The sequence below is a fragment of the Mus caroli genome, unplaced genomic scaffold, assembly GCF_978045245.1.
Source record: "Mus caroli unplaced genomic scaffold, Mus_caroli_1 scaffold_15, whole genome shotgun sequence".
Classification (NCBI taxonomy): domain Eukaryota; kingdom Metazoa; phylum Chordata; class Mammalia; order Rodentia; family Muridae; genus Mus; species Mus caroli.
Genome location: NW_028227270.1, coordinates 14,600,773 through 14,617,676, shown reverse-complemented (window position 1 = coordinate 14,617,676; position 16,904 = coordinate 14,600,773). Strand labels below are relative to the sequence as shown.

The 16,904-nt window shown below is 38.9% G+C and overlaps 1 protein-coding gene across 5 annotated transcripts in view; it reads right to left on the bottom strand.

Annotated features, from left to right (window-relative positions):
* The window catches only part of Ipo11 (importin 11), a 132,661-nt gene that overhangs the window by 59,645 nt on the left and 56,112 nt on the right, over positions 1 to 16,904 (bottom strand). For all 5 annotated transcript variants that reach the window (XM_029468283.2, XM_021180389.3, XM_085830859.1 and 2 more), the window contains exons 20-22: positions 12,424 to 12,537; positions 7,306 to 7,421; positions 2,622 to 2,698 (exon numbers count right to left, since the gene is read on the bottom strand). In XM_029468283.2, coding sequence (XP_029324143.1) covers positions 2,622 to 2,698; positions 7,306 to 7,421; positions 12,424 to 12,537 — 307 coding nt within the window. The remainder of the gene's footprint in view (positions 1 to 2,621; positions 2,699 to 7,305; positions 7,422 to 12,423; positions 12,538 to 16,904) is intronic.

Here is a 16,904-nt window from a genome sequence, read left to right as displayed (position 1 = left end):
CATGAAAGCATGGAACCCTGCTCCCGAGAAGGTTCAGATGATCGGTCTGGCTGACGTTCTGACGTGGCCAGACTGGCACTACATAAATCTCCAAGGTAGGAAAAGTAGCTACACAAGGCCTTTGTGCCAAGCACACCTCCTTTCTTTCCCTAAGACAACTAAAAGACAAAGTTTTCTAGGGAATCAGCAGGAAGCAGCCGGCACTGCCTTTGGGAATGATTGCATGTCAAGGAAATGGCAAAGGGCTGGTTACTGAAAAACAGACTTTGAGTTATTACTTGAGAATTCTTCTAATCTGAGGAAAAATAAGGCATGACATTTTTTAAGGCCCTAAAGAAAAGAAAGAGGGGAGTAAGGGGGGAGGGAACAGAGAGAGGAAAGGGTCTCGGGTGGGGAGTAAGGGGGAGGGAACAGAGAGAGGAAAGGATCTCTGGAGACTGAAGTGATTAATGGCATTATCTAGTCAGCACGGTCATCTACCCACTGAAAGTTTCGACTGTTACCAATCATACCTGTGTCCACTCACATCTGCTCCTGTTTGCAAAGAATCTCTACTTTCCTAAACTAGAACTAGAATTTTTACTTCTGATAAAACTTCTCAAAATAAGTAATGACAAAGGGTCCAAATTTGGGGATTTTCTACCTAAATACTCGCCCAGAACAATAGTCAACAAAGTTTTAGTAACAGAATTAAAGCTGCTTCATGGCTGAGCCTTGTGGGAGCTGAGAGCTGGGAAGAGAGCTCAGTGAGAACACAAGGGAGGAGCTACACGGGGACCCACACAGCCCCATAGAAAGCACTCATGGCAAGGAATGACAGTGCTGGGGAGGTGGAGCACGAAGGGGCCCAGAGACTCACTGCCCAGCAAGGCTAGCTGACCAGTGAGCTCCAGGTTGACTGACAGACCCTGTCTCGCACAAAACATGAAGGTTCTAACAAGATGACCCAGCAGCTAAGGGCACTTGCTATTCACTCGGGAGACCCAGAGTAAAGTCCATCACCCATGCAATAAAGCAGAGCATCTGGCAAATGCCTGTAACTCCAGCTCCAAGGGATATGACACTCTCATTAGCCATGCATGCATGTATGGGGACAAGGATTCCCCCCACACACGTGTACAAATATTCACACCAACACGTTCTCATTTATACACAGACAAATAAGGTCAAGAGAAACAGAGAAGAGACTTGTCCCAGCCTCCACAGGTACATGGACAGGTGCACACACTAGTAGACACAAGCATACACCACACATACACCAAAAGAATTAAAAATCAAATTTTTAAAAAATAATCAAAGGGCCAGTAAACTGCACTGTGTATAATTAATATGTATATAATTAAATATGCCATAAATTTAAGTGTGCAACTGACTTGGCAAACTCACTTACTAGGATGACTTTACAACCAAAGCATTATTCTTAAGAGATTTTAAGCTAGGGCTGTAAGTCGGTGGGAGGTCACACTAACTAGTGAGTTAAACCATCCCCACCACCTAGATAGATAGATGAGAGATAGATAGATGAGAGATAGATAGATAGATGTGAGAGAGAGAGAGAGAGAGAGAGAGAAAACAATAGAGCTATCATATGCTTTAGAATGGCTCCTCACATGTAAGAAAAAGTACTGATTCACTCTTTGTGATGGTTTGTGTATGCTTGGCCCAGGAGTGGCACTATTTGGAGGTGTGGCCTTGTTGGAGTAGGTGTGTCACTGTGGGCATGGACTTTAATACCCTGGTATAAACTCACTTCCTGGAAGTGAGTCTTCCACTAGCAGCCTTCAGATGAAGATGTAGAGCTCCCAGCTCCTCCTGCACTGTGCCTGCCTGGATGCTGCCATGTTTCCACCTTGATGATAATGGACTGAACCTTGGAGCCTGTAAGCCAGCCCCAATTAAATGTTGCCCTTATAAGACTTGCCTGGTGAAGGTGTTTGTTCATAGCAGTAAAACCCTAACTAAGGCATTATTATTAATTACTATGAAAATCATATTGACACTAGGGAGAGAATGTAGCTACATCTCTGAGAGACTGGAATGGTGAGTGCACAGAGCCCTCAGGATCCGGTCACATGTGATGTTTTGGAACTGTGTGGCACTGAGTTACAGCTCAGTGGAAAGAGACAGTCTAGCATGGGTGAGACCATGTGAGGAAGACAGACACAACACATACATTATGTGTGTTTAGCTAATTTGTAAGCAATACTTCAGCAAACTATAGGACACTAAAACTTCAGTGGTTCCTTAGCCAAAGCAAAAGTATGTACGATGCTTAAACAACTTATAGCAAAAACTCCCTGTGTAAACTGAGCTGAGTGAAACCATGGTAGCATTTAGAAGAGCTAGCAAACAAAATTCCTCAAAGAAAGTTCAAGCTCAACTCGTAATGAGTGTATATCTTAGTCTAATTGAAATTTTTTCCATAAAGCAATGTTATTTAATGTTTACTTTTAAATCAATGGAAGATATTTCAAAAATATATATAATAATTTCTATAAAAACACTATGACTTGTCAATATATGGGACTTACAAACTGGAAGGGGTAATTTTAAAGGCAGGAGAAAAGACTTTTAGGCTACAGTTACATTAACAAGCATCTCAGTAAGATCTGAAGACATACCAAGAAGAGGTGACATGTTTTGAAATATCCGAAGCAGTTCTGCTGTGACACACGGGCTGTTCTCCAATGTCACTAACCTAGGGGGGGAAAACACAATTAATCCACTTCTGACATCTACTCGTGCCTTTATCACAACTCGAGTACAAAAACATTTCGTTTAGAAAGCAAAGGGGAAAGTGTGTAAAGGCCTGCCAAGAAGATCAATGGCATCACAAGCTGCCATTGAAACTACCCAGTTTGTGTGCATGCATGCCCACACTGGAGCCTTGAGATAACCTGGGCATCTTTCTTCAGGGACTTGCCACCTCTTCTTATTTTTTCAGGCATGTTCTCTCACTGACCGAGAACTCAGCATTTACCTAACTTTGCTAGCCAGCAAGCCCACCCTGGATCCACCTATCTCTGCAATCCTAGTGGTGGGGTACAGCCCAGCAAGCCCACCCTGGATCCACCTATCTATCTTTGCAATCCTAGTGGTGGGGTACAGCCCAGCAAGCCCACCCTGGATCCACCTATCTCTGCAATCCTAGTGGTGGGGTACAGCAAATGTGTCACCAAGCCCAAGTGTGATTTCTCTCTTCCCTTCCTTCCTTCTTTCTTTTGTGTGTGTTCTGGGAATTAAATTCGCATCTTTATGCTTTCAAGTCAAGTTACTTACAGATTAAATTATTCTTCAGTTTGTCTAATAATATTTTTATATATACAGTAAAAATAACACTGTATGCTAAAATAAAATAAAAATTATAATTTTATATAAAATCATTATTGTTATGCTGATGAAAGAGGGATAAAGTTATTCTGTTCTAAATTTTCTGATCACTTCTGTGTTCCTCCATTGACAAACTGGGCTAATGAACTAGTAATACAACTTATGCTGCATGCTTTCTAAAGATGGATTTAGAAGCCAATTAAATTATAAGCCATTATCATGCTTTAATAGTTTAAAACATAGTTTTAAAATACCAAATATATATGAAAAGAACTTGAAGAAGGAAAACCATGAGTGTCCCAACAACAGCAAAAGAAAAAAATCAAGGGGCTGGAAAGATGGCTCAGCGGTTAAAAGCACTGACTGCTCTTTTGAAAGTTCTGAGTTCAATTTCCAGCAACCACATGGTGGCTCATAACCATCTGTAATGAGATCTGACTCCCTCTTCTGGAGTGTCTGAAGGCAGCTAGTGTACTTACATATAATAAATAAATAAATCTTTAAAAAAAAAAAAAAAGAAAAAAATCAAAACAAACCAAAAGAGAGAAAAAAGGGGAGTAAATAAAATCTAGTACTTGGTATTGACACAGTTTGACAAAGGCCTGTCCATGTGTTTGGACCCAAACTAAGCACTATTCTATAGATCACTGGGGATATGCCCCAGAATCTATACCATCTTACAAAGAAAAGAAATCTTTCTAAAGAAAATGATTTTTAACTAGTAAATGGATAGCATACGTATGTAAATCCAAGCAGTATCACTGAGTATAAATCATAGCTCCAACTCATTGATAAACAGGAATAGAATGAAGACAAACTACTGGAAGAATTTTATAGTATACTAAAAGTGAAAATTCCACCCCAGAAAATAGTATTTCGGGAGGTCAAATTTTTTCTGAAAAATTTTTATAGGAAAATAATCTCAAGTAGATGGGAAAAAGCTACAGAGTTGCTTTTGGTTTGTTCTACATTTAAATGAAGATAGTATTGAGCTCAATGCTCAACAGCTTACAACAGTCACCACAGTTCATTGTTCCACTCTATAGTTCCTGAAAAGCAAAACCAAACAAAAGACTTTTCATATATTATTGCCTTTGATTCAATTTTTGCTTAAAAGTAATTTATAGTTCCTAAGAAGTCTGGGGCCAGGCTGGAGAGATGGCACCGTCTGCTCTTCCGAAGGTCCTGAGTTCAAGTCCCAGCAACCACATGGTGGTTCACAACCATCCTTGATGAGATCTGATGCCCTCTTCTGGAGTGTCTGAAGACAGCTACAGTGTACTTACATATAATAAATAAATAAATCAAAAAAAAAAAAAAAGAAGAAGAAGAAGGAGGGGGAGGAGGAGGAGGAGAAGGAGGAGGAAGAGGAAGAAGAAGAAGAAGAAGAAGAAGAAGAAGAAGAAGAAGAAGAAGAAGAAGAAGAAGAAGAAGAAGAAGAAGTAGTCGTCGTCGTTGTCGTCATCTGGGGCCAGCTCAGAGGTAGCATGCTAGCTAACAAGCAGGAGGCCCCAGATTCAGTCCTCAGTGTAGAGAAGAATGGGTCACCTGGCAGTGGGTGTCCAGAATTAGCCTGTTCTTACTGGTTATTTGTAAGGTCTCTCCTTCCCAAGCTGCTTATATCTAATTTCAGGCTGTCACTGCCAGCTGATGACCATGCTGCATATTTTACTGAGAAAATACAAGACATCAAATGGAATACACTATAAAAGTTAGAAATCCACATTTCTGTTGCCAGTCAAAATGAAATGCCCATGCTGTTGCCAAAAATTCAACCCCTCCACTTGAGATCTGAGCCAGCCTGGTTACAGAGACTTATTCCCAGAAAACAACTATCTCAATTTTTTTTCATTTATATATAACCTGAGACAAAGAAAAAAATTACCATTAAAAGGACCACACAATTTTATTATTGTTTATTAAATCCCTTGAAAACTGGCACATCAAAAACTCACACGCACTTAACAAACACATTAAGTTTTGAGCCAAGCCTGACAGTTAAGGCCTACGTATAACCTCAGGGACTCACGAGAGACAAGGCAAGAGGTAGGCAAGTTCAAGGCCACATTGAGCTAGGTAGACTTGCCTACAGTGAGCCTTATCTCAAAACCTAAAATAAAAGCCCAAGAGCACTGGAGTTGTAGCTCAGTGGTAGAAAGCCTAAAAATCAACTCAATCATCAGCACCACAAACATGAGTGTCAGAGAATCACATGTCTATAAGAAAGTACCTGTGTAACAGAGATTAATATTCCAATTTATAGTGTATTCACAAGCCTAGAGCTCGTAGGGGTGAAGCCAACATTATAACCAATTTTCTATCATGACATTTGTCTATTTAATTACATACTGGCGGACTCTTCTGACACTAAAACATCAGAGTGGAGCAGCTACAACAAACACATCTGGAACACATGACATATCACTGTCTTCCCTGTGTCAAAAGTTTGCCACTTCTGATCTAGAGCAATCTACCCTTATACAAATCCACCCTATGAATTATTGATGTCAACAACCTTCTGATTCAGAACTACTGTCTAGACCAGCGATTCTCAACCTGTGCAACGTGACTCCTTGCTGAGGATGTTGCTGAGGATGTTGAACAGGGGTTGCCTAAGACCATCTGCACATCAGATATTTATATTACGATTCATAACAGTAGCAAAATTACAGTTAGGAAGTAGCAACAAAGTGATTTTATGGCTGGGGGTCACTACAACATGAGGACCTGTATTGAAATTGCAGCATTAGGAGCACTGAGAACCCCAAATCTAGATGCTACTCAAATAACAATAGGGAAGGCTATAAAGAGTGCATTCCAAGCAGTGAAAAGCTACCCAGTGACATTTAAAGCCATGTATCTAATATTCTGATACAGAGCATTTACTTACAACTTGGTAGTTTCCACAAAAACAAAACAAAACAAAACCAATTTCTGAGATTCAAAATTCTAGATTTTTGTTTTTGTTTCTTTATATTGTCATTGATTTATATAATGTGGAGGATTGGTCTGCGGGCTGTACAAATTTGAGAGAAGCATGCTATCATTGAGCTATACTCTAGCTCAAATTAAAACTCTTAATTTCTAAGCAAAAATTAGGAAAGAAAAGAGAGAGAAGTAGGGCAGAAGGGCCAGGAACAAATGTTCATTTGTCAATGGTTGATTCTGTGATTAAACAAAAAATGGCTTCCAACAGTGAGATGGGATGAAAAGTGAAAGAACTTGACAGCACAGCTCCTTAAGAACAATGAGCAAGCAAAAATTTGGTGTCACATTAAGTTAGTGTGGAGCACGATTTTTTTTTTTTTTTTGAGGTCATTTTTAAGCTTTTAGTAGTAGGTACTGCCTGTTCAAAAAATACTGTACAAAGATTGTGAATGGCAACTATGCGTGAAGCTAAGCTCTGACATCTCGCTACCCACTAGAAAAGCAGTAGGAAGTTGAAATATAACTCAATACCCCACTCCTCAAAAATATCTTATTTCAAATATTCAGAAAATTAAGATCAAATTTTTGTTTGAGTAAATTACCTAGATGCCTAGGTTACTCGCCAAATTTCAAATATGAAATGCAGCATGGCCCCTGCTATAATTTCTCTCTATTTTTCTGTTTTTAAAAGGTTTACGTGTTTTAAGTATTTTGTTTGTATTTATGTCTGTGTACCATGTTCATGCAGTGCCTGTGGAGGACAGAAAAGAGTGTCAGATCCCCTGGGACTAGAGTGACAGATGTGATGAACTATCATGGTGGTGTGGAGAACCTGGACCTCCTCTGGAAGAGGAGACAGTGCTCTTAACCCATTTCTCACAAGCTGTCTATCAGGAGCCTACAGGAAACAGCAGCTGGAACAGGAAACAACCAGATGATAACAATGCTTATCTGAGTATTCAAAGCCACAAGTGACCTCTGCTCTACTGAAAAAAAGTAGAGAAAGCAGCAGCAGGGGAATCCACAGTATCAAGTTCTCCCTCTTACCATAACTCCAGACCATCTTCCAGAAGATAGACATGTGGAGGCTGAGACACATCTGTACTCAGCTGGATAACTGGGAGCAGGAAAGGGTACAGGTTCTTGCTGTCTGCTCCTAATCCCTACAGGAAGTATAAATACGATTTATGACAAGACACTCTAAGATCCCTCCTTACCACCAATCAATTACCTGCCTCAGAAAACAATTTATTTTATATAAAATAAATAAGTCTTTTAAGATAACCCTCATTATACTAGCAAAGAAACATGTATTTATTACTAAAGTGTAAAACTCCAACTACTATCATCCTGTCTAGATGGCAATACCAAGGCTGGATGTATCTGTGCCTTTTAAGAAACTGCACATTCAGGTTGAGTCTTCCTTATTTGAAATGGTTAGAAAAGGAGAAATTAGAATTTTAAATTTCATTTTCTAGAATGGTTACAAATAAATTAAACATCTTGGGAATGGAACCCAGATGTCAATATAAAATTAACTTATAATTCATATATACCTGATACATATATCCCAAAGGTAACTCAATACATTAGTGCATCTATATTCAATACATTAGTGCATCTATATTCAATACATTAGTGCATCTATATTGCTTAGCAAGCCAATTGGAAGTCTCTACTTGTGGTAACAACTCAGTGCCAAAAAGCTTACTGCTCTGCAGCATTTTGAATTTTAGATCAGGAATGCTCAACAAACGTAGGAAACATTTGTCTCCCCTCATGCTACGACTACATAAAAAGTAGTAACGCTGATATTTTAAACTGTATAAACACATTCAGCTAAATAACATGTATGAAATCAGCCCAGCCTAAATTGTTCATTGCTATCATAGTACATCCATATTTAACAATACTAAGCAGTCATGAATAACCATGTAGTAAGAAATGCAAAAAAAAAAATTTCAAAAATAATTACATATTGGATTTAAAGGAACAGAAATGTATATAACAATTCCATAGCAAAGAATTTTTAAAGATACCTATGATTCTGTATATTCAGTGTATACACATAAATATCTCCAAGAGAAACTCACAGAACTGTCAGAACCAGTTAAACATGAGAAAAAGAAAACCGAGGGGAAAAGCAAAAGAGATCTACTTTGTATGTTTTCTACATTTTCTTTCATGGACAATTTCCTGTCAAATAACTCAGGGCATCATGGTCTAAAAGGCACCCTAACCACTGGTGTCAACCAACCTTCTCCTACATTTCCTTTCTCAAGTGACCTGAGCAACTGTCTAACTGGGAACAATATACATCCCAGCCCTCACGCTGCACCTGCACAAGCCACACTAAAATGTTTTCCCAATTGTTTCTCTTCCTGTTATTTATTTACTTCCTGCATTGATCACCATTTTCATTGTTGATAGATGCTCCTAACCACGACCTGATATCACTCTCATTCCAAACCAGTGTTCCCAGTCCTGCTCTGGGTGGTTGGGGTTTTTTATTATTCATATCCTTTGAATATTACGCTCTTTAGCCTTCTTGATCCATCTCACTTACATGAGTTCTGAAGTTCATTGTCCAACTACACTTATCTATGCAATATTAGAAACACTATGATAACATCTTTTTAAAGTTGACCAAATCAGATTGGACAAATATGTTTACTATTTGTCTCCTTTAACCAATGAAACAGTATAGAATTTTTTTAAGACCCATGATCATAAACACAAAAAGAATACTATAAGAGATAAAAGGAATCAAATTTGGAAAGTGAGAAATTAAGTAGTAACTGACTTAGCAACACTAGAAACCAAAGCTCAAATTAAGTAGAAAATGGGATCAACAAGATAGTTCACTGAATACAGCTGTTTGCCATCAAGCATGAAGATTAAGTAATCCCTGAGATCCACATGGTACAAGAGAACTGAGTCTCATAAATTACCCTCTTGTTTCTACATGCATGTTATGCACGCTCGCACACATGTTCGCACCTACACACACACACACACACACATACACACACACACACACACACACACACACACACACAGATGCATGCAAAAATAAACAATATTTGCATGTTACTTAGAGCTAGGAGGACGAAGAAGAAATCTAGAAGTTACTGCTTGAAAAGCTGAAAGTAGACTCTTCTACCAAATAGAAAAGAGAGCAGAAGAGAGTATTACCAGTCTTCATTAAAAATAAATGTTAACTGCCTTTCCCCGCCTGTATCTAAAATTAATGTTTAAAGACAAAAATCACCACACTGTGGCCCTTAGACTTGTTATTGCTTAAATAACGTGCCAATCAAGACAAGCCATTGAAGGCTTGCTTTCTAGCTGCTGCCACTACTTTGGAGGACTGTGAAAAGCTTCTGAGTCCAGGTCAAACTCAGGCATGTCCTTAGGAACTGTGTCTTGTCCTTGGCCCCTCTCAGGCTCTCTGCTTCTTGTCCACTGTGTGTAAGTTGTCACACCCCTACTCCCATATGTTCTGTCTCCCCAGAGCCAAATCAGGAGATGCAGGAACATGCACTGGATCTCTGCAAGTGTAACCAAACCAAATCCTCCCACCATCAAGCTGGAAGATGTCCATGTCAGGTACTTTGCCACAATGGCACATTTAACGCAAACTGGAGCTTTATACACACAGGTACACTTGTCTCCAATATCGTCACCACTCATCCAAGATACCATGTCACTAAGAACTGTTATCCAATGGAGTTTAACAACACAAATTAAATATCAATTCTGTCAGGACAGAGATCTTCACTGGTGTCCAACATGACTTTCAGATAACCTGCCACATGCCCCATGCTATGATAATCTTACTACAACTCTTATGTACTTCCCCAGACTGTCCTCTGCACAAAACGCTTGTCCCATTTACCTCCTCCCAGTATCAACAACTAAACAGCCACCTTGGGAATAAATGTTTACTTCTACTGAAGCCAACTACTGGAGACTAGAATGCTTATTTTTATAGGTATCAACCTCCACAGGTGAGCAAAGACTATTAGATACTAGATTTCCAGGTTTATAAAATATAAATGCAAAAATATACAGCTTACCCTAATGTCCATCTTACCTGTTAATAGCTGGTAATATTATCTGAGAGGTAATTTAACAATAAACCTTAATATTCTCAAATGACTCCAAAGTATATTTTAAGCTACCATCTCATCTCAATTTCTGTACTCAATGTTATATACTTATTTGCAAAAAAGGGCAATTATTTGGTTGGAACGTTGCATTATTGGCCAATACCGATAAGATAGATGTCATAAAGAAGAAAAACAAATGAACATTCTACTGATTATTCTGGATTGTGAAAATTGCTGTGATTGGCATGCTATAAGAAACACAAAAGCGGTGGTGAGATGGCTCAGTGGGTAAGAGCACCCGATTGCTCTTCTGAAGGTCCAGAGTTCAAATCCCAGCAACCACATGGTGGCTCACAACCCTCCGTAACGAGATCTGGCGCCCTCTTCTGGAGTGTCTGAAGACAGCTACAGTGTACTTACATATAATAAATAAATAAATCTTTAAAAAAAAAAAAAAAGAAACACAAAAGCTAGGGAATTTTATTCCTATTTCCCTCACAAGAGTCCCCAACTGAGCTAAATGCCCGTTTAGAGACCTGCAGTACAAAGGGAGGATGTGAGGTTCCTCTCCTGTAACAGACTCGTCACTACACTTCCCTGAGGTCACTGCTGCTGTCTACTAAAAAACCTTTACAGGAAATCCTACGTATTAAAGGATAATCAGGAAGATACGTATTGTACAAAAGTGCTTTAGCAAGGACCAAAGAGCTTGCTCAGCAGTTAAGAGTACTTCCTTCTAGGAGCTCAGTTAGGTTCTCAGCACTCACACAAGATGGTCCTCCACTGCCCGTCACTGTAGCTGCAGGAGATCCAATATCCTCTGATGGCTTCTGTGAGTAAAACACACACACGCGCACACGCACACACATACACAGAGACACACTCACACACACAGAGACACACAAATACACATTCTCACAGACACACAATAATTGTAAAAATAGATCTTTTTAAGTGTTTAAGTAGTTTTGGGAAGAATATTTTTTGTTTAATGGTGTAGTCTAATTTTATCCAAAAAAAAAAAATGTATGGAGGTGGATTACGGTGGCTGTATATTATGAGTGCATTTATTATTATGAGTGCATACCTAAATTGGTTTAGATGGTAAACTTTCTGTCATGTGAATCTTACCAAAACATTTAAAGGTGCAAAACTGCATTAGAGTTTGTATCATTAATCTTCTATTTAAAACTCTCATGAGAATTTATAATGATAAAACTCACCTATAAGCATTTATGGAAAGAATAAGTTCAGTCCAAACATTTAGGTATCTTGAGGTATTTTAAAACTATTATTAGGGACTTTTAGATTGCGAATTGCTGTAATTCTTAAGGCAGAAGAATATCATCTCAGTGGAAATGTCTAGAATTTACATTTAATGTTTCAAATAAGGCTTGAGAGATGGGTCAGAGAACTGCCTGCTCTTCCAGAGGTCCTGAGTTCAGTTCCCAGCAACCATAAGGTAGCTCATAACCATCTGTAATGGGATCTGATGCCCTCTTCTGGCCTGTGGGATATATGCAGGCAGGTTGCTGTATAATAAATAAATCTTTAAAAAAGAAAAAATTCAAATAAGAGCCATAGTCTACATCTCACTCCATGAAGTTTCAGGTTCCTCTCTACCTACCTACATCAACACACTATAAAAATTACAAACATCTCAAGTCAAAATCATCCCCTTCCTCAAAGCAGTTTACCTGATCTCATGACTTCTTGGGTTATAAAAAGGAAGTTTTTAAAGCCAGGAAAACTGTACACTGCAAAGCAAGTTCATGCTGAAACACTCTAGATACCAGACAGAATCCATATGGGCACACGGGTCATGGGGCTAACACCACTGGAAAACACTAAATGCCTTTTAAAGTAGAGAATATTTTCAAATACCCTGGAAATGTGCTAAATCGATGACGGGTGTTTTTGAAAGTGTACAGATTATACATTTGAAAAGCCTGAAAGTAGCATGAAGACTTTCATGAATATTCAATCACATGAAAACAATGAGGTAGAAAACAAAAACAACCAACCAACCTAAGAAACTGGAGAACTCACTCACCTGAACAAGGTGGATAAGTGTTGTCAGAATAGCGCATCGCAACATGTTGTGTTCTTCACTCTGCTTCCAGAGAAGAGGCAAATACTGTACCAAACACCCCACATATGGTCGGATCTACAAGACAGACAAAAAGGGGGACAACAGGATCGGTTAGTAAGAAAGGCAATAAGTATGAGAAACCTGGCAAGCACTGTGAAATATTAAGCAATAAATTACTTAATATTAATTTACTAAATTAAAGATACATTTTATATGTATATATAGTATATGAATCCTTGGGTCCAACCAACCTTGGGCAGAAACTATGCAGAGTGTGTGGGGATGCACTCTAGCTATTAAATCCCTAACAGTGCAGGGTGGCAACTGATTACATCATCTCATAGCACTTAAAGTAGTACAGGGGAGAATGTGAAGCCATGCTATACAACTGACTGGCATCCACACACTTCAGTTTCCTGCAGGATACACAAGAATGATTGAGCATATTACTCAGCATTTAAAAGTAAAAGAAGAAATCTGTAATATTCGGCAATCTAGATGAACCTTAAAGGTTTGCTAAATGAAATCAGACATAGAAAGACAATGAATGATTCTACTTCCAAAAAATGTTTAAAATAGTCACATTAGTGACAGAGTAGAATGGTGACTGCCAGAGGCCCAGGAAAACGGGCATTTATGAAGTAACCAACTGGTGTGGTCTGTGATTATTCATCTTGGTATACAACAAGGCATGAATAGTCAATAGTATGCACTTTAGTACCCACTTAAGGATCCACCTCATGTTAAACCATGGGCATAAAATATGCCACAGTTGTTTAGTTCCTGTGAGCTCTGGGGAGTCTGGTTGGCTGATACTGTTGTTCTTCCTATGGGTTGCAAACCCCTTCAGCTCCTTCAATCCTTCCCCTAACTCCTACACTGGGGACCCTGTGCTCAGTACAATGGTTGGCTGTAAGCATCTGCCTCTGTCAGGCACTGGCAGAGCCTCTCAGGAGACAGCTATATCAGGTTCCTGTCAGCAAGCACTTGTTGGCATCCACAATAGTGTCTGGGTTTGGTGACTGTATATGAGATGGATCCCCAGGTGGGGCAGTCTCTGGATGGCCTTTCCTTCAGTCTCTGCTCCACACTTTGCCTCTGTATTTTCTCCCTTGAGTATTTTGTTCCCCCTTCTAAGAAGGACTGAAGGAGAGGCACTTGGTCCTGTGAAGGCTCCAAGCCCCAGTGTAGGGGAATGCCAGGGCGGGGAGGTGGGAGTGAGGGAGTGGGTGGGGAGCATCCTCATAGAAGCAGGGGGAGGGAAGATGGGATAGGGGGTCTCAGGGGAAACCAGCAAAGGGGATAATACTTGAAATGCAAGTAAATAAAATACCCAATAAAAAAATCGAATTCAAGTTCTGTGTCATCGTTTCCCTTCTGTAGAGATAGTTCTTAAATTACAGAGGAATTCACTGACTAAGTCACAGGCGTATGTTGCTGCTACAGTGGAGTGCATATGTTGATTTTTAGGTGAATAAATAACACAACCTTAAATACCCTCCAAATATATACATCCATATGCAAAAGTGTAACACGTGCTTTTTAACAAGGGTCCTTTCTTTAGGAGGGTTAAAAACTATTATGAATCCTAAATGATATTTCATCTTTGAGATAAAATTTTGCACACATTCCATAGAAGACCTTCAATTTTCTTCTTTTTCTTAAGAAATGCGAAAGCTCAAAGACTGCTTGTCATAAAACTTGATAGCATGTTTATTCCAACTAGAGACTTGTAGAGCCTCAAGAATGAAATCACTGAATTGCACTTTTCTAAAATGTTTGTTATGAGTCTAGGGATGGCTCAGCAGTTTAGGACACTGGTTGCTCTCGCAGGGGACCCAAGGTGTTACACAGTTACACGGGGGCGTGTGCACAAGCCCACGCCCACGCCCTCACACACACATATACGTCTCAGGGGATCCAACCTGCTCTTCTGTTCTCCTCAGGCATCAGTACATGGTGAACAGACAGACATGAAAAACATCCATACCAATAAAAACAAATACATAAAATGTGAAAAAAATTAAGTTTTACAAAAATAAGGATTAATATTCAAGTAACTGTACCCTATGGTACAAATGTAATGACTTCACTAAAATATTATAATCAGACAAAATCAAATTTTGCAAGTGGAAGATAGTTTGAAGGGTAAATAGATAGATAAGGACATAGTAATATACTTATGTAAAGGTTATAAAGTTACAAAAGAATGAAAGAACTGGTATTTTTAACCATTTCTTATCTTGGTATTATTATTTTTTTTAATGTATAGCAGATACCTGGAGCTCTGTGTGGAGTAAAAAAGAAATGGCATTTTGAGGAGACACATGTAAAATAAATTTGTATAAGAAAAAAAATCTTTAAGAAATTTTCACTAGCTAGATTTATACAAATGGACAAATGCTGCATTTATAACCACCTTTTTAATAAATTAATTACTAAAAATGTATAATACTCTATATTAGAGATTTGTAGTAATTTCATATCATGAAATCCTGTAAACTTGCTGAGTTCAAAATTATAATTCCCACTTTATACAGACACCAGTTTAAAGACCTTACTCAACATGAATAGCAAGGTGAGAGACTTCCTAGTTTTAAAGAGCACCTCCAGTTAATCACTTACATAAGAAAAACTAAATATTCAAAAACCACCATCAAATGAAATAATATAATTCTTGTAACAAAAACCCAAAGTGCTAAGAAATATTACATTAAGAAAGCAGTGCCTAAATCTTAAACCTGCCATAGCAATTACACAAGGTTTAATTTGAACACTCGCATTATCAACCAAGATTATGAATGTTTATCTAGGTACAGTGGCATACACCTGTTACCCCAACAATCAGGAGGAAGAAACAGGAAGATCAGGTATTCAAAGGTATGCAGTAACACTGCAAGTTTGAGGCCAACCTGGGCTACATTAGTCTCTGCCTCAAATAATACAACGAAGTATTAACCTTTGACCAGTTGCTTACTTCAAGTCTCACCAAAGATATCTGTAAGCATGAAATGAGAAATACATGCAGCCCACTTGGCACAAGAGAGGTACATGACCACTGCTCAATATGAGATGCTATTCTCATCAATAGCCCTGGAATTAAGAAGCAACTCCAAGGTGTCTGAACTCATGAAAAAGTAGATCTAAGAGTAAATCAGTGCGTGAACTCTAAAACACTGTCGTTCTGAGAAATACTTCTCTGCTTTTAAAAAATATATAAAGTGGTGAGCCTGAACATAAAAAGCCAGAGAATAATTATACTATTGTTTCGTGGGTGGCTCATTTTTATGGAGATCAGAATGGGGGGGGGGGGACAGGGAAAGCTAAATAATTGAACTTTTACGAACTTTACAAATCACTTTTATACTTAATCATGTATATGATGCCAGCAAAAATACTGTGTGTGCACTCACGTGTGCGTGTGTGTGAGTGTGTGAGTTTGCGTGTCTGTGTGTATGTATGTGTGTGTGTCTGTGTGTGTGTGATATTTGTATGTAATGTTTGGTTTGATTTAAGTAAAAATAAGGACAGGGTGGGTGGAGAGATGGCTCAGTGATTAGAGAGCCCTGCCTGCTCTTCCAGAGGTCCTAAGTTCATTTCCCAGCAACCACATGGTGACTCACAACAGTGACAGTGTGCTCACATAAATAAAATAAATAAATCTTTAAAAAAAAATAGGCCAGGCACGCCTTTAATCCCAGAACTTGGGAGACAGAGGCAGGCGGGTTTCTGAGTTCGAGGCCGGCCTGGTCTACAGAGTGAGTTCCAGGACAGCCAGGGCTACACAGAGAAACCCTGTCTCGAAAAAACAAACAAACAAGCAAACTAAAAAGGGGGGGGGGGGGGTGTGCAAAACTATGACTGAGTTGATAAAAGCACTTGTCGAGCAAGCCTGAACTGAAACTGATCCCAAGAATCCAAATGAGAAGCTGGGTGCCATGGTGAGCACCTGCAACCACAGCACCCCTTTAGCAAACTGAGGGCTAATGTGAGAATCAACCGGAAGCTCAAAAGGGAAGCTCAGAGGCATACACAGAAACCCTGCCTCTCTCTATGAAAGAGGCAAGAAGAAAACCGACACCCCAGCTGTCTTCTCACCTACCTGCACTCATATGCAATACGTACAAAATCAATCTTTAAAGAAGTCTATGGACATATGTAAAAAAAATACAGAGTAAAACAAATTCCTAAAAAACTTAAATTTGCAAAGATGGATCTTCCTTAGACACTAAACACTCTGAACTTTAAGACTGATCTTTAAAACTTGGAAATTTTTACTTTCTAAATACCTCCACACCGTAGATATAATTTTAATATTTAAATATTCTTAAGTCGTTTCCTTTGGTATTTGGAGACGAGGTCTTACTATCACTTGAACTTTCAATCATCCTCCTGCCTCAGCTTCCCAGTTGCTAGGTTACAAGCATGCACCAACACAACTG